This window comes from Lutra lutra, chromosome 3, assembly GCF_902655055.1.
Source record: "Lutra lutra chromosome 3, mLutLut1.2, whole genome shotgun sequence".
Lineage (NCBI taxonomy): Eukaryota > Metazoa > Chordata > Mammalia > Carnivora > Mustelidae > Lutra > Lutra lutra.
Genome location: NC_062280.1, coordinates 191224816 through 191252056, shown reverse-complemented (window position 1 = coordinate 191252056; position 27241 = coordinate 191224816). Strand labels below are relative to the sequence as shown.

At 41.9% G+C, this 27241-nt stretch overlaps 1 protein-coding gene across 1 annotated transcript in view; it reads right to left on the bottom strand.

Annotated features, from left to right (window-relative positions):
* Positions 1 to 12679, bottom strand: part of ITGBL1 (integrin subunit beta like 1) — a 214314-nt gene extending 201635 nt beyond the window's left edge. The window contains exons 1-2 of the mRNA XM_047720336.1: positions 12347 to 12679; positions 11183 to 11400 (exon numbers count right to left, since the gene is read on the bottom strand). Of these exons, the coding sequence (XP_047576292.1) occupies positions 11183 to 11400; positions 12347 to 12444 (316 nt within the window). The 5' untranslated portion in view covers positions 12445 to 12679. The remainder of the gene's footprint in view (positions 1 to 11182; positions 11401 to 12346) is intronic.
* Between the last annotated feature and the right edge of the window lie 14562 nt (positions 12680 to 27241).

The following is a 27241-nucleotide window of genomic DNA, read 5'->3' as shown; positions in this document are numbered from 1 at the left end:
TGCCCGGCTGAGTCGTGAACTACACACCGAAAATGGAGAAAAAAATGTGGGTTTTGGTGTTTTCTGGTAAGCCACTGAATATCGGGGTAGTTTGTAAGACAGCATTCTTGCAGCAGTAACAATAAAGTCTTAAGAGACAATATTAGAGAAAATCCGCTGCCGCCCTTGAGGAGTGCGTCATATAATTACAGTGATATGGGAACGGCCTGATAATAAGATCAATTACAGTAAGAGTAGCTGCTGATGAGTGATTTCAATAAGCCAGGATTTTCCCGAGTCGTTACTCTCAAAGTCACACTAGGAGAGGAAGAAACAGAGGCAAGGGGAAGTTTATTAACTCCCCGAGATTATGTAGTTCATAAGGGGCAGAGCCCATTTTTGAACCCGGAGGGTCCTTCTCCTTCAATCCTCTTGCTGTTCTGCTTCTTACAGTTTCACATGGGGAAAAAGCACCTGGTTATTATGGATTAGTACCGCATACACTCATCGGAAATTGCAGGAAAGAAATTTAAATATGTGTGGGCATCTGTTACCTGGTGGCACTGTGCTAAATGCTGTAAGTCAATATGACAGTGACTGATGGCACACCTTATGGTGTCAGACAATATGATCTTAAACTTTCCATTTAATCTTTCCCAGCCTCAGCTTGTTGTCTTTAGAACGGCAAGACGACCCACCCAGTAGGCTTACTGTGAGAACTGAGCACAAGGGGCATATAGCAAATCCTAAATAAATAGTAGCTGTGTTATCATTACCTTATCTCGATGCCACAATACCACTATGAGATCCATTATTACAACTAAACAGACTTTTTTTTTTAAAGGATTTTATTTATTTATTTGACAGAGAGAGATCACAAGGAGGCAGAGAGGCAGGCAGAGAAAGGGAGAAGCAGGCTCCCCGCCACAAAGAGAGCCCGATGCGGGGCTCGATCTCAGGACCCCGGGATCGTGACCTGAGCCGAAGGCAGAGGCTTTAACCCACTGAGCAACCAGGTGCTCCTAAAACAGACATTTTTTAAAGTGCATCCCATATAATGTTGCCTTTTTAGAAAGGAACTGTTTTCCAAACCATCATTATTTCCTCCAAATAACCCCATACACATGATTCACCTGTGGTTCTTGTAACTCACACTTCGCTCTCTCTCTAGTTTGACGAGTTCTGTCCCACACAGAGGGAAGCACAGACTGCTGTAGTTTATGATTTGACGATTATAGCTTTGATATGGCTTTTGGTATTTACTTTGGGGGTATATTTCAAGATATGCACAATTATTCTTTTATTGTATTTTAATAAGCTATGTACTGATAGTTGGGAATTTAACAAACGCCAAGTCTACATTACAGAATGTTAATGGCTATATTACAATATAGGCAGGTACCATAGGCATTGGGCATTCATTAAATAATAATTTATGAGAGTGAGAGTCGTAAAAATTCTCAGAGTAAAGCTTCCAAGGCAAGCTGAAGGTCATAGGACATCTCTCTGTAGCGGTCAACTGTCTGAAATGAAAATCTTCCCACCCCTTTCCTGAAACACAGGGCCCTGGATTCAGCACCCACTGCTTTCTAATGGCTCCGATCTCCCAGCTGCCACTGCCCCATCCTCTGCTAGTCATCTTTCTGGAGACGTTTAATAAATGCTCGTTGAATTTAACTTAACTGAAGCTCAGAGAAGCCAAGTGACTCACGCAAGGTCACACAGTAAGTAACAACGGTGGAGAAAGAACAATTTGTTTTGCTTTCTAATTCCCATTCTCAGCCACTTTCCAGAGCAGTGTGCCTCTGCGTTTCCATCCTATCCAAACCTGCTCACTTAGATTTCCCAAAGGAAAGATAGTTACTAACTTCACCAGAGACTACATTATTTATTAACAGATCAGTGCATTGTCACTCTTAAGTCTTAAAATTCCCCAGGGAGCACATTGGCAGGGATGAAATATACAAGTAGAATTTCAAGAATCCTGGGCAGATTGATGAGTGACTTACGCACCTCTGAAGAGTAAAGGGCACCCTCGTGGTGATCCAGTCAAAACTGTTCACTTGTTGGGGCGCTTGGGTGGCTCAGTCCTTAAGGAACTGCCTTAGGCTCAGGACATGATTCCAGGGTCCTAGGATGGAGCCCCGCATCGGAGTTCCTGTTCAGTGGGGAGCCTGCTTCTCCCTCCCCTGCTCCCCCTGCTTGTGTCCCCTTTCTCACTGTGTCTGTCTTTGTCAAATAAATGGGTAAAATCTTTAAAAAAAAAATTCACTTTTCTATGGACACTGTCTTCCCTCACTGCACATTTCTGCTAATTGCCATTGGTTTGTTCTCAAAAAGATTAGATAGATAGTTAGATAGATAGATAGATATAGATATTAAAGATATTATTATTATACATATTAAAAATTGCATGTTATTTGAAAGTCTGGATTTCATATTATGAATAATTTTATAAGAGCAAAAGATCATCTCAAGCGTGATTTATTCTTTTTTTTTTAAGACTGATTTATTTGAGAGAGAGCAGGCACAGGGCAGTGGGGGAGGGGCAAAGGGAGAGGGAGAGAGAAAATCTCAAGCCGACTCCCCACCAAGCGCAGAGCCCCACACCGGGATCCATCCCATGACCCTAAGATCATGACTCGAGCCGAAATCAAGAGTCGGACACTCAACGAATTTTGCTACCTCAGTGCCCCGAAATGTGATTTACTCTTGGTAGAAAATATAACACTAGTCAATGTCCATGAAAGTAACATATATATTCAATCCTCCTATCTACATTTTCTTTGACTCTTACAGACCAGGAAAATCAAAGGTTACAGGAAAGTTTCTCCCCTTGCTGACTCTGGAGAACCCTTATTTTGATAAGAGTTGATGGTAAGTGTGATCCCTCTAAGAACATCAGTTACAGCTGAGAGAAATGTTCTTTGTTGGTATGAGAGTTAGTCCCAATGCTTTCTGCTACCTGGACTTCTTTTGATATTAAATGAATAAAGTGTTCTTCTGCCCAGCATTGGAACTTTTAGGTGCATTATCCCTGGCATAAGGTAGAAATGAGAATGAAAATCTGCTCTTCCAAGGAAAAAACCAACAGAAGATATATCTTTAAATATAAAAATATATATATATTAAATAATAAATAAATATATTATTAAATAAATAATAAATAAATAAATAAATATATTATTAAGTAAATAAATATATATATAAATTAAATAAAATATAAAAAATTTAAAAATATAAAAATATATTAAAAATATATAAATATATATAAATATAAAAAATATAAAAAATATCAAAATTATGTTATTTCAGGACTCCAAGTTCATGAAATATTTTCCCTAAATATGTGGCTTCAGGACAACTTTAATATGTTTGAGGAGAAACCTCCTCCTGATTTGAGCGGGGGAGTAATTTTTTCTCAGGGTTCCTTAATATGATAGCTGGAGAATAACAATTTTGACTACCTCTTAAAAGTTGTACGAGAATTGAATGAATTCATACATACAAAAATATTTTCCAGCAAAGCACTCAAACAGACATAGATATTTTCCCATTATTCTTGTGTATTACTAACACAGCTTTAATTTTTAAAACTCAGATTCCTCCAAGCAAGCAATTGAAGTCTATCCAGGACACAGCTAGAATCAAATATTTTCCTTCTTAAAACAAATGAATTATTTCATGTCAAGATGACTCTTGGAGTTTATACAACCAATGATGTTGACCAAGAAAGTGGAAAAAAAAAAAAAGAGAGAGAGAGAGAGAGAAGAAAAAATCTGTAACTTGCCTTTTATATTTTGGAGAGGAAAAGGCTTAAGTGGCCAAGTCATTTTGTTTAGAAAAATAACCGGTTTTGTCTAACTATTTTGCACAGCAGAAAATGATAGCTTTGACAAAGCAGTAATGGCCAATAAGGAAATACATTTGCCATGTTTTGATTTTCTGATTTTGGCTCCTTACTCTCTCCCATTGACTAAATCATGATTTACAGTTAAGGCCTTGCCATAAGAGAAGTTTCTAAGCAGTATCAAAACTCACTAACCTCTTTTAAAAAAATGTTTTTTGGCCTGCCTTTCCCCAGGAAGTATCCAGATTAAACAGTAAAACAGAAAACTAGAGTGGGTAACTATTCACTTGGAATAATTTGATGCTTGAACTAGTGACTATATACAATTAGGATGATAGGGCTCTTGGCAGAGAAACTTGTCTTACGGCCTAAGTTAGGACTGAAGGGACGCGAGGTCAAGCCAGTGAGCATCCTTATAAAGGTCTTATTTTTCTTTTCCCTTTATAAAGCCATCATTCTTCTACCCAGCCTTAAGTAAGATGATTTAGAGTAGACAGAAGAATGAGTTCTATTACAAAATATAGTTTCTTATTTGCCAAGAAATGTGATCCTTGAAAAGACAAAGCACTCTTTTCCAAAGAAAATGAGATTTGCAACCGCCTTGCAGCTCTCTATCTTTATCATTTTAAGAATTAATGGAAAATAGCCTGAGAATTTACCCATGCGGAGGCCTAAAAATGCCCCGGTAAATCCCCTTGGTATTCTCAGTCTCTGCTGTACCATATTTCTCCTACTCCTTAGATGTGTCTCTTGACCTTGAATCCCACACCAGGTTTGGAATCTAAATTTCCCTAAGGACAAAGGCTTCAGATCTCCCAGTTCCACTTGATTTGAAGTCTCCCTTCGCCAAGATCAGCAACATATGAAGACACTTTTATTAACAGTTCTGTTGGCCTACGACTCCCTCCCACATGCCTGGGGACCCAACTCACTCTTACTGGAAATGTCTACACGTCCACGCAAGAACAAGGGAGATACAGAGCTGTGTGCACATCTGTGTACACAATTTTAAATTGGATTCTGAAAATACTGCTTAAAGTCCTCCTATATTAAAAAAAAAAAAAATGGAAGCCACTGGAACATTTACTAATAGGCAAATCATTTAATAAAGCAATATATCCCTACTACAGGACATCACACACCCATAAAAATTCTTGATTCTATATATTATTAAGCTAGAATGAGAGCTGCAATATATTCTTAAGGTCGGGGGAAGCACGAGAGGGAGAGAAAAAGACCTGGGAGGGTGTGTGTTCACATGTTTACAACACACACATGTACAGAACCATGGGAAAACCAAGTACATGCCCCACATTAAATACTGATTAACTCCAGGGGTTATGCTAAAGACCAGACGAAAGAGGACTCATGCACACACAAATCTAGCTCACCTGAATTCAATTATATGTGCTTAGGCATTGAAGGTAAAATACTTGGCAATAAAGGAATATAGAATAATCATTTAAATAGTATAGAGATTCTGTCATTCCATTCAGCGAGCGGGAGTCCCAAGTGGGGGTGAAGAGGGAATGAGAAAGAATGGCACTTCCATGGGCTGAGCTCCTGCTGGGCGTCCCCCAGTGAGCTGAGGGGCCCCAAAAGAACACTCCAGCTACGACTCCTCTCAGATCCAACCAAAAGCCAAAAATGGAGTAAACACAGAAACAGCCATGGAATAAACACTCATTTGCTAGTATTTACCATGCTAGACTGAGAGAAGGTGTAATGAACTTGGGATCTGCAGATTTGTCAGGGTCACATGTACACATCAAATGTCTGATTTTGTGCAGATGTAGAATCTCTTTTCTGGTTAAAATGCAACCTCACTGTACTGGCTTTTATCGATGCATTTATGTGTTGCTTGAGATTCTGTAGTGGACATGTGTGATGTTTTAATAAATTTTAAATACTGATAAAAAAATGGACAGTTTAAAAAATATTTTAATACATCAACAATATGTTCTCTGGTAATTTCATTTCAGGTCACCAGATTTTAAAAAATTACATATTCTCATAGAAATAATACCCCCATAAAAATAGCTAGGCAAAAAAGCAGTATATGCTGCATATAGAAACAGGTACAGGGAATACATGTCCATCACTGGTCAGTCAATTACTAGTAAATACACTTAAAGCAAAGATATATTCCCTTTGGCCTTAGCATAATCCCCTTAGAGAGTCTAGGTTAATAATGGTACTAAAAACTCCCACTGGGAGTGACAGTTAGACTGGCTATTTTATTAGATGCTTCATGTGTATTTTCTCACTTAAAGTCTGCAATACCTCTCCCCAGAGTGTTCATTATATCCCATTACAGAGATGAACAAACCGAGTCTTACAGAATTTACCAAAACTGCTGGAGTCCCCACAGCGAGTAAGGCAGGTGACAGGGACTTCAACAAAAGTTTATTATTTTTATGTGCCAAAACCGTCCAGAGACAGGCAATCCAGGACTGACGTGTCAGCTCCACGGCCTCCCTGAAAGCCGGGGTTCCTGCCATCCCCATAGGTGGCCGCCATGTTCATCTCTGGATCCAAATGGGCTATTGGCACGAGGTCCATTCTAGGAAGGAAGGAGGGTGGATGGGCAAAACAAATACCTCCCCGCAAGTCAGCTCCCTTTGAGCTCCCCTACAGCACCTCCACTTACAACTCTTCAAGCCAGAATTCCATCACATGTCTACCCTTAGCTCTAAGAAGGAGGCGTGGTTGAAAAACTGGGAGATTTAAGAACCAGAATGATTACTATTCAATCTGATGTTGTTTACACATCTGTGATTAAACTACCCCATCTCTGGTGTCTCCAGGACATTCAGTAATGTTCACAGAACTCAAAAACTCTGCAAAGGGGAGCTGTTTTGATTTTGTTTGGAACTGTGCTGCTTTTCGTATTTTTGTAAGTTGAAGGAGTGGGTTCTGGGATCAAACCACGTGAGAACAAAGCTTTGGAGGAGATGAACAGCCAGGAAATACAGACATCTTGGGGTGGGGTGGGCAAGAATCAGCAGGAGCCAGGCGCTGAGTGTAAACTCTGCAAATGTGCAGAAATCTTAGGGTTTTCGGTAAAGAAAATGACTAAAAATGCCAGATTCAAACACTTCACACAATATTTAGGGCATGACTCTAGAACCATAAATCAGAGTGAGGATTTCAGGGACAAGAACACAAAAGTCAAGTTCCTGAGATGAAGAGAGAAACCAGGGTCAGAATCTTAGACATCCCGCAAGCTGGAACATGACCCAGTGAGTCTCAGGCTTGAGATGGCCAGAGCCAAAAGCTCTCCAGCCTCGACATTATGGAGAAGGCATGATGTCTGCAGGGAGATGGTTCCAAAAACTCACTGATAATCAAAGGAGGAAAGGTGAACTAGGCTTAAACCCAGAGGAAGATATAATGTGGAAAGAAAACCATTTCTCTGGGAGTTAATATTTTAGGACCAAGTATCGAGCTAGGGTAGAAGAGAGGCCTTTGACATAAGTAACCATGTAACTTCAATGACTCACTAATCACTTATGTGTTTTATCATAATTATTGATCCCACTGATAATATTATAACCCCCATTTCATAAATAAGGAAACAGGAGTGGCAAAAATTTGAGTACCTTGCCCAGAACTCCAGAGTTGGCAAGTGATCATGTCAAGCATTGAAAGTAGGCAACTGGGGGGCAATCAGTCACTCTTTTAAGATGCGGTCCAGAAGCCTGGAGTTCCTTATCGGCAGTGGTGTGGGAAAGACTGGGGGCAGGGAAATTAGACCACAAAGAAGAGCTCTGGAAGGAAGGAAAAGACTCAGTACTTGCATCCTGGATGAAGTGTAAGAAGAGCCAGGTACTAACGGGGGTTGGCATGGCTCTCTCTTGCCATTCATACACGGTAACGCTCCTGTGCTGCACAGAAAGATGGATATGGTAGGAAGACTAAGGGCCCTCAGAGATGCATGAGCGCAAAGATTTATGTCAAAGGTTACCTCTTTCTCAAGGACTATAGCCACAGTATTTAATTCTTGCTCAATGAAACTCTCATAGACATTTGTAGAAATTATAATCTGCATTGCATTAGGGGTATTTGGTATTTCATCTCCCTACTCAATGGGAAGTTGTCATATTGTCCTCATCTTTCTATCCCTTTCAACAGCAGAGGGTCTAGTAAAATGTACAGCACCTCATAAGTACTGGCTAAGTTCGATTCAATTAGCTCTTCCTGGTCACTAAAATTGAAACTCTTTTAAGTGAAATATTTCAAAAGTGATTAGAAAAGATTTTTTTTGAGATTTTATTTATTTATTTGACAGAAGGAGAGAGATCACAAGTAGGCAGAGCAGCCGGCAGAGAGAGAGGGGGAGAGGGAAGCAGGCTCCCTGACAAGCAGAGAGCCAGATGGGGGACTCGATCCCAGGACCCAGGCAGAGGATTAACCCACTGAGCCACCCAGATGCCCCTAGAAAAGATTTTTAAAAACACAATATTTTATTTAAGTTTAATCAGACCTGTTCAAATGGTTATTCAGGGATGCCTTGAAATATTAGCTGAAAGTCTTCTTATGTAACCAAACCTTTTACTCTTCTCGAAGAAATAGTCCACCCAAATTAGTTTACTTCTCCTCTGACCTCCCCCGGCACAGGAATAATCTCTGGGTCGGACCTTTAGCAGTCCAAGGAAGATTCATGTACCATTTACAAGTGGACACCGGATTATACATTAGTTATACATTAATATAAATGTAATCACTTTCAACTAGGCTCAAACGAAAATAAGTATCTTTCTTATGATTGACAACATACGAATCCCAGCGGACATGACTTTCAAAGTGTATCTAATACAGCTGCTCTGAGGTTGGGCCAAAATGACTATCCTTGCTTGACCTTTTGAGCTTTGGATCAGTAACAGGCCCAGGCTACATTAAGAAAACTAAATTGCTCTCACGGCATCCAATGTCCAATAAACACAAAGCAAGGCTATCTATCTATGTCCCCATCCATCTATCTATCCACCCATCCATCCATCCTAGCTCACCTTTGTGATAATATAATATATTATACATACATATATAATATATATATTGTCATATATATTATATATAATATTGTTATATGCCTAGACACATATTTATACATAGTGAGCACTCTGTGCAAAACACCATTCTAAGAGTTTTACATGTGTCAGAGCTCACAACCATCCTGTAAGGGAGGTATTGTTGTTATTCCTATTTTACAGATGAAGACATCAAGGCTCAGAAAGTTGAAGTAATTGCCCAAGCTCACACAGCTGTTACTTGGTGGGGCTGGGATGTGACTCCCGGAAATTCTCCCCCAGAGCCCAGAGTATGAGTCACTCTAGGCCAGCCCTATCAGAACAGGATTTTATTTTCCTCAAAGGGGTGGGGAGGTCTACGAAAGCTACTCTGTTTCTAGAAAACCCCATGGAGGTAAAGGCACAGGTGCACATAAAAACATGAAAGACAACTTGCTATGTTTCTCTCTTCCTAGGGGCAACAGAGGAACTTGTTCCTGAAGACGGAATGGAGAAGCCACATTGGAAGCACGGTACAAGCTGGCATGTTGGGGAGGCAGCCAGAAGGCATGGCTGTGTGGGAAGATCTCACCCGCCTGGCAAATGTCCTCAGAGCTTTTGCAGGGGCAGGTCGTGCACGAGGCCCGGGGGAGCAGCCCTCAATGGGCATCAGTCACAAATCGGAGAATGGGAAAGGCACAAAGTTATTTCATTCAGCCTTGAAATAAAGAGAAGCATTTTGCCTTCCGTGGGGAATGTGTACATATGCAAACAAAACCATGCATGACTCAGGGCTGCATTTGTATCTGGGAGGAAAGAATGCAGTGAGTGACTCAGAAGTTAGGGGTAAACAATAAATCACTTTCCATGGGAGATCAACAAGGGCACCAGAGGCCATAGCATTCTCTCTGCAGAACTTTCCAGAAAGGAACCGGAGACGCTTCTTCAATAGGGACATTTTACCTGATGGCACCCATACTAGTTTCACCACCTGAACACTGCGTCTTACCTCTTACCTTTCCAATGAAAGAACAATTTAAAAAAAAAAAAAATGCCTTGAAAAAATGCACTTGGAACTCATGATATTGAAGAGACCTTGCCAGAGGCAGTACAAGCCAGAGAAGCCGGGTAACAGTCAAATTTGGAATGAAATATTAGACAATACTTAGCTTTCATTCCAAAGGGCTGCCCTTAATAATACTGCAGCCTGGGGGACAGACAACATTAAAATTAGGAGCTGTGGATTTTCAGTATTTTTGAAGGGTTGAGCCCCAGCCTGTAAGGGGAAACAAACCACAGAGAAGCACCTGTGCTCTTCCAAATTACTGACATGACCACTTTGCCCTGCCAAGCGGTGTGCATAATAAAGATTCTCACTAGACATCTCTGGGCCCAGGGGCCAATAAAAAACCATTTTGCTACAAACTCCTTCTTCCCCTGTTAGTGTTGGACTCTCATGCTTAAAGACATTGTGGGTAAAACTAGTTGTGATTTTTTCCCCCCTTCAAATTTGCCAAACCCTGGTTGGAATGCATCGTGTCGTCCTTTAACCAAAGGAGCGCCTGGATCATTCCCAGTGACCCGACCGAGGCTCCGGACTCAGGTAAGCGGCACGTTCGTGTGAAACTGGTACAGGCGAGGGGTGTTTCTACCAAGAAATTTATCTTGACCCATTCCAGTATCACAACCTGAATCACTCCTTTAAAATGTACCAGAGAATTGAAATTACGTTTACTCCAACCTTCCAAAATACCAAGTTTCACGGCAGCTGAAAAATTCAAGCCACTAAACCAAACCAAAAAGCAATCACTTCTAAGTCTGAATTGCTTGGTTATTTTTTCCCTGTTACCGTTTTCTGACATGCACTTCTCTCTGTGAAACGAATCCTAAGCATGAGAAGGCAAATCAGAGTTCAAAGACACAACCTGCCCGCCCCCCCCGCCCCGGAATTTGGAGAAACAATATTCTCCCGCTTTTCCTTGGTAAAAAGAAAATACAGGCTTATGTTCTGCGAATATGGTTAACATTCGTGATCCGGCTAGAGGAGCCCACCAGACTGGCTCCCCTTGTGAGGAAGGCGGGAGGTTTAATCTGTCATAAGGAGAGTTCTAATTAAGTGAGTGAATATTAACAATATTATTTCCACCGAAGTTTGGACGCCAGGCCTGAGAAAAGTATTGCAACACGTGATTCCAGAGTGGAGGAGCGCTAGGAAGATTTGGGGGAGGGTCGTCACTTCCCAAAGTCACTTTCCAAAGACTCTCTGAGGCTCTCCCCGGGAAGGGGCAGAAGCCCCCGCGGAGAGTGCGCCCCCCGCGCCCGCGGTGCACCGGCTGCCCCTTACCTGCGCAGGTGCTCCCGTCGTAGGTCTCGCACACCCAGTCGTGGCACTCACACAGGGGCCCGAAGTACACGCCGGGCTCCGTCACGTGGCAAATGCAGACCCCGCAGTCGCACCGGCCGCGGCCGTGACACAGAGCGCCCCCTGGGGGCTGCCCGGGCGCCCGGCAGCGGCGCTCCGACTCAGCCCGGGTCAGCCTGCACGCGGCACCAGTCCCGCTCCTGCAAGGGCGGCAAACCACAGCGGGGCCGCGGTCAGGAGCAGACACTGCCCCCATTGACCCTGAGCGCCTGTTCCCCCCCCCCCCCGGTGCCCACTCGTATGGCGACGTTCAACTTCACAGGAAGGAAGTTTGAGGTTCCACCTTTCTCTGGGGGTCGCCCATGGATCATGCCAAGAGAAATGACAAACACCCAAAATGCCCCCCTAGGATTAGGACCGCCTTCCAGGTGGACAGAGGGGATCCGCCCCTGCCTCTTGGTGTCTTGCTACTGAATCTTATATGCATATTTAGATTAGATGCAAATGAATGCAAAGGATGACATTTGGCTGACTTTTCAGTACTCTAAAAAAGTCCCATTGCTAGCTGCTGGCCAAGGGCATCGGTTTTATGACAAGAAGAGGTGAATATGTAGGAAGAACTATACAGGTTATGCTAGTCTAGGGCATATTTTTTTTAAGTTGCACGAAGCAGTTTTTAAACTATACTTTAAAAAAGTTTGACTATCGTTATGCGTCTCAAAGTCTCTTTCAAAATGCAATACAGTAACTTAATACAGACCCTGTGAAACAATTCTGCTTTATAAGGTATGAGCACACCCGGGTACACAGGGGATTACCTTAGTCTGGGAGCAGAAGTTTCTCCTGGTAAGTAGTAAAATAGGAGGAAATACATTTATATATCTTATACGTATAAATATATTTTTACATTTATTCACGGCATTTTTCCAAAGAAAAAGGACAAACACGGAAAAGGACAAAAAAATAAAAAATAAAAGGACATACACGAAATAACACCCACGGAAAGGAATAGGAACAGGTTGGAAACAGTTTATCCCGGGTCCAACTTTCTAACTGCTCTTGGCTCCGGGCAGCCATCCTGCAAACTTGAGCCCCGCCACGCAAAGCAGGGCAGGTTCCTCTCGAAGAATAACAAACCAAACTTACCTCAGAGATGGCGAGAAGCTCTGAGGAACAGCTGACAGCCCCGCGAAGAGAAGGGAGGACACGAGCAGCAAGAAGTTGCTGAAGGCTGCGGGACACATGCTGAGCTCCGGACCGCGCAGGCGAGCTGCGCTCCTGCTGGGTGGGCCTCCCGGTGGGGAGAGGGGAGGGCGCGGCAGGGAGAGGTGCCACCCGCAGGCTGCCTGCAGACAGACACACAGACACCACCGCGTGCAGGTCGGGCCTCTACAGGGAGCCGGGAGCGCCTTGATGAGCTTCTGGCGAGGATTTGGGCAGCGGCACCGCTCTGGGCGGGGTGCTGGTACCAAACCCTCAAGTGCGGAGTCTAGGCAGGGAAGTAATTAGAAACAGTTGTACAAGCAGATGGTTTATTTTGACATTAAAAAAAAAAAAAGTCCTGTTCACAGATTTGGGAAAATCATCTCTTTCTTCAAGTGCAGGCCCCAGAAAAATATTTGACAAGGGACTATTTGGGCTGATTGATATTAAAGAGACAGATGTAGTCGTCCACTAGATATCAAGGGGAAGGGGACTGCTGGTGACAATATCAGCGTGAGCACTCAGGTGGGGGAATTACTTTCCTCAGAGGCTTATTTTACTATTTTTATTAACATATAATGTATTATTTGCCCCAGGGCTACAGGTGTGTGAATCGTCAGGCTTACACACTTCGTAGCACTCACCATAGCACATAACCTCCCCAGGGTCCATAACCCAGCCACCTCTCCATACCTCCCCTCCCCCAGAGGCTTATTTTGAGCAGGTGTACTACTTGCGGTATGAGTTGTGGCAGGGGAAGCACAATGAACAAATGCAACTTTTTTCTTGTACTTTTTATTCTCTGTTTTAAATGATGGATTTTTCACTTCTTAAGCCTTTAAAAAGTGTGTCATGCTCCTGGCTGTTTCGGCCGGGAGTTTATCACACCACATTTTTTTCTTCTTGTCTTGGATGGTTCAAATTGTAATTGTCCCAGATTCACCCCATTCTCCCCCACAAACAGAATATGAAGAAACAAAATAAAAAACGTCTGATCATGGTGTCGACTGCATTAAAAAAAATCAGTGTCACTGATTAAGAACCCACTCTGTGCCAGTCACTTAGTATATTTTTCTCTGATTTTAACAATAACCACACAGTCATTGGCTCATTTGGCAAACCCAAGTTTAGCATCTATCAGGGGCCAGGCTGTGTGCCAGATAGAGAGGACACAACTGGAGAATTCAAGAGACATGATCCCTGCTCGTGGGAGCAAGGGGGGCAGTGGACATTCATCAAAAACACAAATACAGAAGGACAAAGTGCAAAGAAAGAGGAAGGCGGTTACTTTCAGATTAGCTGAAGATGCCTGATCTACTCAAGATGGCGGCATTTGCGCTAAAGGAGGAGGAACGAAGAGGAGTAATTTGGGTGGATATGGAGAAGAGGTGGAAGAGAGTAAGAAAACCTTCTTATTCCCATAACGAAGATCAAGAAACCAAGGACAAAGAATGACCTCTTGCTCAAAAGTGACCGCCTTGCTCAGATTCCTGCAGGAAGTTACAGTGGGGGTTCAGCTGAAGGCTGTGGGACCCTCAAAGCCCCATACACTATCTTTTACACTGTGTGGTCATCCAGGGAGGGTTGTGGAGGGTTGCATGAAAGGGTAGAAAATGTTCTTTCTTTCCTCTAAGCACTTTACATACAATAGCTCCTCACCAACTAGAGTCATCCAAGCTGCAGGTCTGTAGTTTTAACATCCAGATAAGCTGTAACAGAATGGGATTTCTTCCTGCTACATACACAGACAAAGGACTACCCCCAGCATTTGCCTTCTGAGGCAAGGAGACAAAGAATTTCCTCTGTACAGAGCCCACCCCTTTCCTCCTGCTTCCCCAATCTTCATCTGTACCAAGGGGGGCCTGGGCCACACGCTAGCCCACATAGCTAAGCCTCGTCCAAATGTCTGACCCTTTGTCAACCCATAAATCCAGGTGTGTACATGCTGTTGAGGAGATCTGCCATTGGGAGGACAGACCGGGGAAGGGTGTGCACTGGCCAGAAAGTGGTCTAGACAGGGAATTCTGGAGTCCCAGATACTCCAAGTACAGTTAGGAGGTGAGTGACGTGGGCTCTGGGTTGGCAAGTTGCCTGGGTCACGTAAACTAGTCCTCCTGTGGAGAAGAGGCGTGGTCTGGAGGAGAAGCAGAAACTGTTAGAAAAATGCAAGATCTCAGACCCAACCCCAGACCTACTGAATTTACAGGGTGCCTTTAACAATATTCTAAGAAATCCATTTGCACCTCCTAATTTGAGAAGCCTTGTAAAGTGCAGAGCCCGGGGCTGGGGCCATGGAGACCTAGATCTAAGGGTTTTATACTCATTCCTGGTTCAACTTCCAGCGCGATATTCCTTCCCAGCCACGTGGAACCCTATGAGGACATAGGAACAGGCTCTCCTGCCAACATCTAAAAACCTTGGTGACTCAGAGACTATGGGAATAGTGGAAGGGAAGCATCAACTCCAAAGCCTGACTAGGAATTTGCAGAGAAAACATGGGACTTGTAACAAATGAGTCATGTCTTACTTACTTTTTGTGTATTTTCTGAGGGGGAAGAAAAGAATCATTGTGAAATAGGGACGTGATGTTTGAACCTTTCTTCCATGAATTAGAACACTTCTTTGACCCCGTGGTATTTTCATACAGCGTGGTGTGCAACGAGGACTATCATCGTTACCGAGAGTGCAGCTATGAAGTAGAGATCGGATGTACTAGGTGACAGAAAGCACTTTTGTTATGTTACTTACTGTGACTCAGAAATAATACTCCTAGTAAGTTGAACCAGTTCTATCGTGGCTGGCTTGGTGACTCAGTAGAAAGTCTTGGACCCACAGAAACTCTGTCAAAATAAAAAGAATAGCTTAAATTTTTTTTCCCCCTTTTAGCAAACTTTTGTTTTCCTTTTTCTGCTGAAGTACTAAATGCCTTGGCAGGGCCTACTTTTCCTCTCTCCCAGAGTGCGGAAACCTCAAGAACGTGCATCCTAGTGAGGGCACACACAGAGCCCAATTTCTGCCTGGAAGTTCCTGAGTTTCTCTCTGACCTTTCAGACCTCGGGGCAGCGCTGGAGAAAAGGCAGTGGTTTGGATGGCAGTGGAGGGTGTCTGAGCTGGGTGGGAGGACTTCCCGCATTTGGACTCAAGTTCAAAGGGACTGAAAACATTCTAGTCTTTGAACATAGTCCTCGAGTCCTCATACCACAAAATCACAGAATCACAGGGTTCAAGGGATTTTTTTTAAAAGGTGTATGGTCCAAGATTAATTTTTTTGATGATGTACAACACACATGATGATTTGGGAAACCCAGAAGAAAACAAAAATTAAGGGGAACACATCTGTCTCCGAGAGCGGCACTGATGTTCTCAGCCTTTGGCTTCAAATCTGCTCCTGGAGGTCATGTAAAATAGTATCCTGGGCATGAGCCTTGCTTAAACTATTTCAAGATATAAAGTGTGTGTTTCCCTGTCCCACCACCTGTCTACACACACCCCAGATAATTCTACACTTCTCAAGATAAATACGCTCATTCCCATCATCTCTTCCTCACGTGTGTAACTTCAAGACTTCGACAGTGTAGTGCTTTTGCTGTATCTGGTACGGATGCTTCTGTCAAGTGTGAGATGCACAAATGAGACCATAAAGAAGGTGTGGTCTGATGCGCGTGGAACTTTTGTTTCATAAAATGGCGCCCAAACACAGAGGGCAAGGGGAGCCTGAGAAAGAGGCAGGCCACTCCAGGTTGGTAGGCAGCAGGTGTGATAAGTAAAAGAACTTACTTATAAGGCTTGTCTAGGGCAGCCTCAAGACACACAGATCTTCCCACCCATTGGCTAGAATCTTAAGTGTTGATATAGAACCCTTAACTGTGGTCGGTCACATACACCACCCAGATGGTCTCAACCCCACGTGGCTCTCTCAAGGCTCTGTCCTCGAAAATGATTTCCACTGTGGGAACAGTGGACAGAACGTACATTCCAAGGAAAGGAGAGGGGGTGACAAGCTTCTGATTGCCTGTAGCCAGCTCATGGGTCTACTGGTGGCCCCGTCCTCTCCGTGGTCTCTTCCAACAGGAACACATTGGTGTTTTCAGCAGTTTTCCTTTATGGGCTACCTTTCTACTAATGAACTGAAGATCAGCTTCTTGACTGTCTCATTAGTCCACTCCTGTGCTTCTACAAGCGTGTTTACTCCCAAATACGAGTTGATATTTGCTTTATTAAACTTTATCTGAGCTCACATCTTTTATTTATTTAATTTTTTAAAAGATTTTATTTATTTATCTGTCAGAGGAAGAGAGAGGGGGAACCAGCAGGGGGAGCAGCAGGCAGAGGCAGGGAGCCTGATTTGGGACTCGATCCCAGAACCCTGGGATTATGACCAGAGCTAAAGGCAGATGCTTAACTAACTGAGCCACGCAGGCACTCCTGGGCTCACCTCTTTCATCCAGAGTCTATCCAAAAATCATTATGGATGCTATTTTCATATTTCTCTCAGTCTTTTAAAAGTAAACATGATGAGCACGCTTCCTCCATCCTTATCCACATAATTAACAAGGTAGTTGAAAAAAATGAAGACGGAGGACAGCCGAACTTACATGATGCCATTCTTCAAGGCAATAGCAGTTCCCTAAGAAGCATACGTTGCCCAGGCAATCCATCCTCTTCCCAGCATCCAGAGTTGTCTGCAATCAGCCCATTTCGTTCACAAGAAGATGACAGATCTCATCAGTTGCGTTCCTAATCTTAGTTTACCAGGGAAAAGTTGGGTTTTCATTACCTTTCCTGCTAGCCCTGAAAATAGTTCCCAAGGTGTGTTACACACTCGGTACCTGTGTGAGGCGTGGACATATTAAAGATGCAGAACAGGAATACCAGATCCACGAGTCAGCGATGATGCAGGGGACACAGAGGATTCCTGATCCATTGTCAGATGACATTTGTGAACTCCTGACATCATGTAGATACAACATGAATCCGAATAACACTGACACCTTTTCTTATACTCCTAGGATTATTAATTATACCATTCGTTTTTTTTTTTTTCAAGATTATTTATTTATTTATTTATTTGACAGACAGAGATCACAAGTAGGCAGAGAGGCAGGCAGAGAGAGAGAGAGAGAGGAAGCAGGCTCCCTGCCATGCAGAGAGCCCAATTCTGGGCTCAATCCCAGGACCCTGGGATCATGACCTGAGCCAAAGGCAGAGGCTTTAACCCACTGAGCCACCCAGGCGCCCGATGAATTATATCATTCTTTACCTAATTCCTGTAGCCACAATTCTGAGAGTTAGCTTTGATTCCTCTCTGTAATTCACACCGATTCCTCATCTTAGTAGTTCAACCTCCCTCTTCCACGTCTTCACCCATCCTTTTGCTTTTATCTTGTGCACCATTGCCATAGCCTCCCAGCTGGCCTGGAAATACCCAATCTCATCCTGTCGTATCTCCTCTTACCCAGCTCCCTAGAAGACCCTTCTAACATACAAATTTTATCATCTCCATTTCTTATTGAAAAATATTTTTTTCTTTTCGAAAAAATTTTAATAGTTCTCCATGGGTTGTGGCATAAAGCTTAAGTACTCTACGATTTCACGCAAGACACTTCTTGTTTGGACTCTGACTATGTCCGTAGTGATGCTCAACCCAGGTGCCCACTCTAGGGCCCAAGCACCCACCCTCTGGCCCACAGCAGGAGACCCAGCTCACAGCTATACCCCTCCCTGGGAATTGCCCAGTGTTTCAGGAACAGCCTTCATTAAGGCGGATCACTCAGATCCAAGAAAGTCTCCTAATTCCTACTTGCAACGGTACTGCCATCCTTACAGCCCTCTTCCATGGGGATGGTAGAACTCTGTCCTTGTGCTTCAGGTCAACAAGACAGGGAAGACTCCAAAACGGAAGGCAGCAAGATATGTGAGATGTGAGGCTGAACGAGAAAATTTTTTAGAAACGTGCACATATGTATATACATATTTATTGTTCCTTTCTGCCCTTCCTCCCTCCTTTTTTTCCTACAATCCTTCCTCCCTCGTTCCCTCCCTCCTTCTGTCTAAAACTGCTCTCCTGACCAAGCACCCTTTGTTCTGTGTTATTTTCTTGGCAGCCCTCACCAGGGTCTAACACTATGTTTTTTCCACTTATTTACCCACTGTGTATTATCTGCCATGCCCCATTTAAATGCGAGTTCTGGGGGCACCTGGGTGGCTCAGTCCCAAGTAGCTGCCTTTGGCTCAGGTCTTGATCCCAGGGCATTGCATCTTCCCTCTGCCCCTCCCCGCTGCTCCTGCTCTCTTCTCTTCACTCTCTCTCTCTCTCTCTTTTTCTCTCAAATAAATAAATACATCTTTAAAAAAATAAAAAATAAATGAATGAGAACAGGAATTTTTGCTCTCTTGTCCTTTGCTATAACTCTAACAGCCCTCACGGAGTAGAATCCCAACAAATATTTGTTTAGGGAATGATTGAATGAATCAACGAATGAATGAATTTTAAAAGTTTGATACATCTTGCTTAAATTTAACAATTTGAACTAAAAGAGAGAATTTCAGGTTTAGTGGAAAGAAAGAATCAATACGTTGTGAGGACACGAGTTGAGGCAAGCAAAATGTAAAAATCAGCGAGAAAACTATGTCATGAAAAAAATCAAGAACGCTAATCTAGAATCAGATAATGAACAGCTCCAACTGCATGTATGCAAGCTAATTGTTCAATCACTTAGTCAAGTTTGAAGTAAAAAATAATCTCATTTTCACTCAAAACCCACTTGAATAGTATTTTTAGCCACAAGGACGCTTCCAGGTTTTCAAATGGTGAAAGGTGCACCAAAGCTTTCAGGAAGGCTGAATATTCCCGGGCAGCAATAAAAATAAGTTTAAATTTCCAAGAAAAAAGAACTTTTCAGCTGGGCCAGAGCTGTGGAATAAAAAGGTGTTTAGTTAACATCTTTTCCAGACATTAGTGCCGGACCAGAAGACTTTTTTCCTCCCACGTAGTAAAAACACCTGGAAATATTAGGAGCCTTTGGGATAAGAAATGATCTTTCAGCTTCTGAATATTTTTGCAGTTCTAGTTGATGCTAAGGGGAAATTTTAGGAAAAAAAAATTTATAAGTTGTTTTCATTGACTTCGGGGGAAAAGGAATTTCTCACTTCAATGTTATTTAATCCCAACAAATAGACCCTTAGCTCTTACAGTCATGCTCAGCTGTTAATCGATGATAACAACTGGGAGGATGTAATCAGAAGTGGACAAGTACAGAGAACACTGGACTATTTGTTCAGAGAAAGGTTTCTGAGGCTGCTGTTTTCATCCCATAGCTGCCTGATCTTGGCAGGCTTCTTTAGCCTGATGAATTTCTGCTTCCAAAATGGCATGATTAAAGGGAATGTTGGTTTTCCCCAATTCTAAATTTCTGTGACTCTTATTTTCTTTGTATATTTGTCCAGAACCTTCCAGAAATAAAGAGGATTAGGAATATATATATATACATATACATATATACACACACATATTTATACATACACATATATAAGCAAATATATCTATTATTATATAAATATTATATCTATAACATATTATATAAATAAAATTTAATTAATATATAAATAGTACATAATACTTCCTATGAATATTCATTCATCGTATTTACATATATTCACTTACACGTATCCATATCTCAGGGATGGAACTGATGAAAAACTAGCACTTAGTTTTCTGATAATGGGCTTTTATATACAGCTGGTTTACATAGTGAAGTCCCCAGAAGTTAAAAATATTTCATTTAGGTGTCGTTTTATTTTAACTCTATGCCAGGGCCTTTTCCACTCTGAGGGCTGGTTTGCAAAGAGGCTCAGTAGTCTTAACCCTTTCCTCTCTTTGGACCACGCCTCAGGGGGTCTATGCAGCATGTACCGGAGTGTTCCCTGGTTTAAAACTGTTATCCAGGCAGTGCCGGGGTGGCTCAGTGAGTTAAGCCTCTGCCTTCAGCTCAGGTCATGATCTCAGGGTCCTGGGATCAAGCCCCTCTGCTAAGCAGAGAGCCCGCTTCCCCCTCTCTCTCTCTGCCTGCTTCTCTGCCTACTTGTGATCTCTCTCTGTCAAATAAATAAATAAAAGCTTTAAAAACAAAACAAAACAAAACTGTTATCCACACTAGTGCTTCCATTATCCTCACTGTCATTCCAACCCAAGCAGGACCCATTCTACATAAATCAGGAAGAAATAAACAGAGTAAAGGGACGTTATCTAGGAGATTATCTAGGTGAAGAGAGATGCTTGGCCGGTTGCAAGCTCGTGCCTGAGTCTGGAGCCTTGCCTTGAGTGTGTGTCTGAGACAGTGACAAGCACTGTGGGAATAATAATAGCGTCTAAGATCTTGTATTGGAAGTGGAGTTACAGGTATAAAGAACGTTATACGGACTTTGATACCATTTGTTTGACTAAACAGCTTGTCAACATTTTCTTCACAAGAAAGTTGTCAGAAAAACATTTTACTTTCCTAAACAATGACGAATTTGAGTCTTATACAACTTTTCAATGGATATAAGCCTGGTAATTAATGCAGATAAATTACTGCAAATACTAATTAAATTGCTTTAGGAAAAAGACGAGGTAAATGAGGTCAATAACTAAAAAGAAGAAAAACTGAGTAGCTGAGTAAGAACAGGAATGATAAAGCCAGTGTTTCAAGGGCCAGCAGCTCATTATCTCCTCGGAGTAACTCCATCACTGATCACTTCTCTGCCCACCTTCTGCTTTCCCCTTGTCTACAGTAACACTATAAATGACATTGGCCTTCCAAACCCTGGCTAAAATGGTCAAACAGCTCATTCCCTTAGTTAATTCTGCCCCCACATCAGGTGTTTTGGCATTATAGAGTCAAACGAAGCTTCATGTTCAACAACTGAAAACCTAAATGTCTTTAATAGTTCCTAGTATATGGAAAGGATATTGAACACAATGAGAAAATTGAGTTCATTGTTTCATAATTATTGTATTTTTAATTAACTCTCTTCCTAGGACTATTTGCAATTGATTAGAGTTGTGGATGAGAAAACTATAAAGTGAAGCAAAAAGGTCTTAATTAAATGATTTAACTTGTATATTTTTATTTTTATTGTCTTGACTCTTCCAAAGCTTTATCGCAATGGCTTAAATACCTAAGTTTTTTAGGATTGGTGAAATAAACAATAATTGGAAACTCAAGTCCATGCACTTCCATTGAGAACCTATGAGGTGCCAGTCACTTCCCACACCATCCACTCAAGATTCCTCCTCGTTTCATGTGCCATACAAAAAGAAAAATGTGGCCAACTAAACTGTGACATGTGTTCTTATCAGTTAGCTGTTTTTATTTTATACTTCTTGAAAGAGATCTTTTAGGCTTATTTAGAAGTACATTTATTTTTATCATATCTCTCTATTCTATAAATAAAAGGGAAAACACAAGTGAAATAAATTGGTTGAGATATTCCTAAAACTCCTTTGCAAAATCCAACCATTCACTATTCAACTTAGAATTATATGCCTGTGTTTTTCATACCACATCATCCTCTGTGTCTTTAAGTGTCGACTATGCAATTCTGCTGAAGACAATCTGTAAAAGAAATCAAACTCTTTTGGTGCTGGCTTATTAGCACACTTGAATAGCCCACCAAATGTTGGTTCCAACTTCTAGAATCTTGCTCAGCTCCTCCGAATCTCCATGGTCCACATCCGGTCACCCCACCCATTTGGTTCCAAGATTGTTCTGCTACTGTCTCTGGGATTTTATTCCAAAAGGCTGACACCACATTTGCATGTTTCAAGATTTGAGCTTTGGACAAGTGCACATCACCCTGACTGCCTTGGCCAACGTAGATTGCAAGATGCCATCAACTGCGATTGATCTGATTAGATTTTTTTTAATGTGAAAATTTTTTTCATAATTTTTAGTAAGGGAGGGGCAAAAGGAGAAGGAGAAAGAGAATCTCAAGCAGGCTTCATGTCCAGCGTGGAGCTCGGCATGGGGCTCGAAGTCACAACCCTGAGATCATGTCATGAGTGGAAATCAAGAGTCAGACATTTAACCTATTGAGTCACCAGGTGCCCCCCCAAATTTTTCATATTAAAAAAAATTTGCCTCTGAGAATCAACAAGATTGATATTTTGTCTTACTTAATTCTTACAACAACTTCATGTGTTGGAAATGCTTTGCTCACAAAAGTCTGGCAAAGAGACCAAGACCACAATGCTAGTAAATTACAGATAAGGCATATGTACATAAAGTCAGTTGCTTCTTTTGGAATAGAATTGGTCTTAGGTCAAAGGGCAAAGCAGGTGAGATGTGTCCCACACTCTTCAATCCGCCATTTCAGCCACCCCTTCCTCCCTGTCACTTGTCCACAGACAACTCAGTGTTCTTTGATTCACCTTGGACATTGGATCATTCCAAACCCTTGCTGTAGCAACAACGATTACCTGTGGTCATTCAGCTAGTCATTCAAAAGCAGTTACTGTTCATCTATTAAGTGCCATCGAAAATGATACTAGAATTGAGATACAAGAACAAATACGCACAAGGAGGACAGACCCAAGGAATACTTCTCACAATTTCTAACATTTCTAATGATTACTAGGGTGGTTCCTATTCCATTCCTACAGTCAAGCATATTGTGTCACAGGCTTCCATAATTTCTCACACCTCACCTTCAGTCATGAGTATAGCACTTTTTTTTAGAACCCTCTTTCAGAAAGGACTAGTTAACCCTCTAGGAGGAGTGTGATCAGCTGAGAGCCACCCACTGTTGGCCCCTTCAGGGATGACCTCAGCTTTCTAGCCCAGGGCACGTTCTTGTTGAGATAGCCCATCCCCGACTGGTGAAGATGAGGCATGAAGCACAGCCATTTCTGCCTCAAACGGTTTGCTCTAAGGGACAATCAGTGCATAGGGGCTTCCTGTGGGACGAACACAGAGCAATGTCATGTGGGCAGAGTAGGTTGACAGCTTCCGGCCTTTCCTTTTCCCAGATGTTACTTCCCAACAAAACCTCTCTACTCCTCATGTGTTCTCAACATGTGCTTTCCTATCTGCAAAATTTTGCTATTCATCCACTCGAAAAGTTCCTCTCTTCTCCTCCATGCAGTTAAATCTCCTGTCTTTTTGCAAATCTATTTGCGTCCACTGCCTTGCACAAGCGAGTCTGTTCAGTATCCTTCAATCCATGTAAAAAATGTCGATAGGGGCACCTGGGTGGCTCAGTGGGTTAAGCCTCTACCTTCAGCTCAGGTCATGATCTCAGGGTCCTGGGATCGAGCCCCACATCAGGCTCTCCGTTCGGCAGGAAGCCTGCTTCTCCCTCTCACTCACTCCCCCTCTCTCTCACTCCCACTCACTCCCTCTCACTGCCTACTTGTGATCTCTCTCTATCAAATAAATAAATAAATAAAATCTTAAAAAAATTTTAAAAATGTCGATGATCTTAATTTATGTTGGACTTACACTGTCAGCTATTTTACTGATTGTGATGTTGTACTATAATTGCCTTATATATGTTGGTTATATTTTCTCAACATCTTAAAATAGCAGACCTGGCCTGCTCAGGTCCCCTCAGATTCAAAATTTCTGTTGGTACAGATGGAGCCCCTTTGGAGCACTTTCAAAGACCAGCCCCTGCAGATCATCTCCTGGCCACTGCCCTTGGACTGTTGGGGCCACTCTGTCAAGAGGGGCAAACAGCCAGAAGTGCCTGGGTGTTTATTTTTATTCCCTCATCATCTTCCCTCCCTTGACCTCACTCACTCTCCTGAGACCATTAACCGATCAGGCAACTGACTGTTGGGGGGAAGCCCAGCAAATTTGCATAGATTTAGACAACTCTGAGGCATAAATTAAAATCTAGCATTCCTCTGCATAACCATGATAAACCTTATTTTCTATAGGTCTTGCATCTGAAGTTGTACAGTTGCCTATCTTCTTTCTCTCACGTCCTTCCTCCACCTCCTCCATGTTAATCTCTGGGAACACTTGCTTTAACATTGATTGCACATAAATATGCGTTCCAGAGTCTGCTCTGGAAAACGTATGTTTTTGTGTACTATGTGTAACACCTAATGCTATGCGAGACATGTTAGTTTAAACCATAAACAACTACTGTTATTCAACTGTTTATGACCAATAAGAGTAGTCATTTCCAGTGATTTATGAGTTGTGGCCCCATATTGAATAACTAATCAAGAGGAAATTTTGAGGCTAACTTCAACAATGGCCTTTGTAAATTAAAAAAATCATATAAAATAATCATAATAATAATACATAGGCATGCACACAAATACATGGCAGAATTCATGTTGAGCAACCATTTTCTATCCACTTATAATATGACAAGGGCAGGAATAGGCTTAAATCAAACAATATGATTTCTGATGACTTATTTGAGAAAGTGAATAAACTCCTTGATCACTGGAATTTGGGAAGACTTTTGTTAACAAGAAAACCATTGCTTGAGTCCAGAAATTGAGTTACAAAGATCCATTACACTAATGGCTTAATGTAATGTAATCACAACAAGCAGATTATGCCTGTAATTTTTATTTTGCTATATAACATAAGGAAAACTTACAAGATAAAACTTTATAAGTTTTTTTCCAAGGACATTCTTATATAAAAAAGCAACAGTATTTTTGGTATAATTTAGTTATCATCCTGCCTAGATGTGGACGCTGTGTCTAGTGGCCTCCGAAGGCTTTTTCCAGTTTCACAACGTGAGAATGTTTTGAAGACTAATGAGGACATACTTATTCAACATCATTCTCTATTTTATTTTCACACTAAAATAGGAAGCTTTGGTTCCCTGGTGGTTTAGTAATTAGACATTATCACGGCTGTGTATTGAGATTGGTTTCTGGTCAGGGAATGGAAAATTTTCAGTTCCTAGTATAAAAATATTCGACTGCCTCACTAAAAATACCTATTGCATCAAAGGGAAATTATTCATACAAAGCATTTAAATCTTCAGCAATTGAATTTGTAAACTAATTGGCATTTTGTTAATTCATTAAACAAATACTGATTAAATACCCTACTGGGAAAAAAAAAGTATTAAACAAGGCAAAATAGGGGATACAAAGGCTTGTAAGTTTAGGTTACTCTCATTAAGGGCGTTAAAATCTAATGACAAGATATATATTCATAAATAATTATCATAAAAGACAGGACAGAAACAAAAATAGGCTCAACTTATCCATTGGAAAATGCTACTATAGGATAATCTATCAGGTGAATATATCTTCTATATCTTTCACAAATTTCCCTCAGCTACTTGTACTCTTTAAGAAATAGCTGTACTTTGTTAGAGTCTAGCTGCAAACATCTCAAAATCAACTTTGCAGGCTGCTGTTGGGGTTAGTGAGATGGAATAGTTTGGGCAATAAACCACAGTCCACGTTTCTTTTTTTTTTTTTTAAGATTTAATTTACTTATTTGACAGAGATCACAAGTAGGCAGAGAGGAAGGCAGAGAGAGGGGGGAAGCAGGCTGAGCAGGGAGCCCGATTCGGGGCTTGATCCCAGGACCCTGGGATCATGACCTGAGCTGGAGGCAGAGGCTTTAACCCACTGAGCCACCCAGGTGCCCCAACACAGTCCACGTTTCTTAAAGAATCTTTTCATTTACCTGATATGGTTCCAAATGGCTTTGTCATTTTCTCCCCCTGAGGATACATTTTCTCATTTCTCTTTCTCGCTCAGAAGATATCTTCCATGAACAGACGGACTACATAGTATTAAGAAATCTGTATTAGTCCAAGTTTCGTGGACTTCAGAAAGTAGCATAGATCTGACTTTATCCTCTTAAATTGCATTTTTTACTTTCAGCCAAAACAAGTGTGTGTGAGCACACATGTGTTAATACTTGTAGAAATAATGCGATATAAAATGAATAAGTCTTCACCAGGAGCATTGCTACTGTTGTACCCTGAACTTGAAGATGCTGCATTACTCACCAGGCTGAAATACAACCCTGAGAAAAAACAGATTGCATCATTACTACCTTTGTTCACCTAAACCCAACCTGTACAACTAGGTCATCGGGTTTAAAAAATTATATAGTACTTAATGGCTCAGTCATTAAGCATCTGCCTTCTGCTCAGGTCATGATCCCAGGGTCCTGGGATCGAGCCCCAGGTCGGGCTCCTTGCTCAGTGGGAAGCCTGCTTCTCCCTCTCCCTCTGCCGCTCCCCCCGCTTGTGTTCTCCTGCTCTCTCTCTCTGTGTCAAATAAATAAATAAGACCTTTTAAATAAATAAATAAATAAATAAATAAAACTCAAACAAAAAAATAAATAAATAATTATATGTGCTTAGAAAATATACTTGAACTTTGGAGCAGCTGTCATTTGTGAAACAGGAAGCCCAGGACTGGTAACCTTAGTAACTTTCATCCCTTCTGTGTCTTGAACGCCAAGAATTTTAACAAAATGTATTCAAACCATGCCTATGTATCCTCCTTTTTATAAACCAAGTAAGAACTATTTTCCTAATTTTATCAGGTGTTTGCTTCCAGTGTTTTTGGAGGAATGAAACCTGAGTAACAGGAGGGCCTGGTATATGAGTTGGTTTGAAACCTCAGGGGCTCCCCAAGTGAAATATGAAATTGGCTCCAGGGCAGAGGACAAGGTGCGACTGAAGAAAGGTCAAATGGCAGGTTTGATCAACAAGGGAACTACTTACCAGGCTTGTCAGGAGGCCACAAGACGAGTAGATGGCCACACCCACTTGCCCGAATCTCTAAGTTTAAATAGAGACCTTCCTGGCCTCAGGGACGTGTACTACCAGATGGTCTCAACAACGCACTGTGTTCTC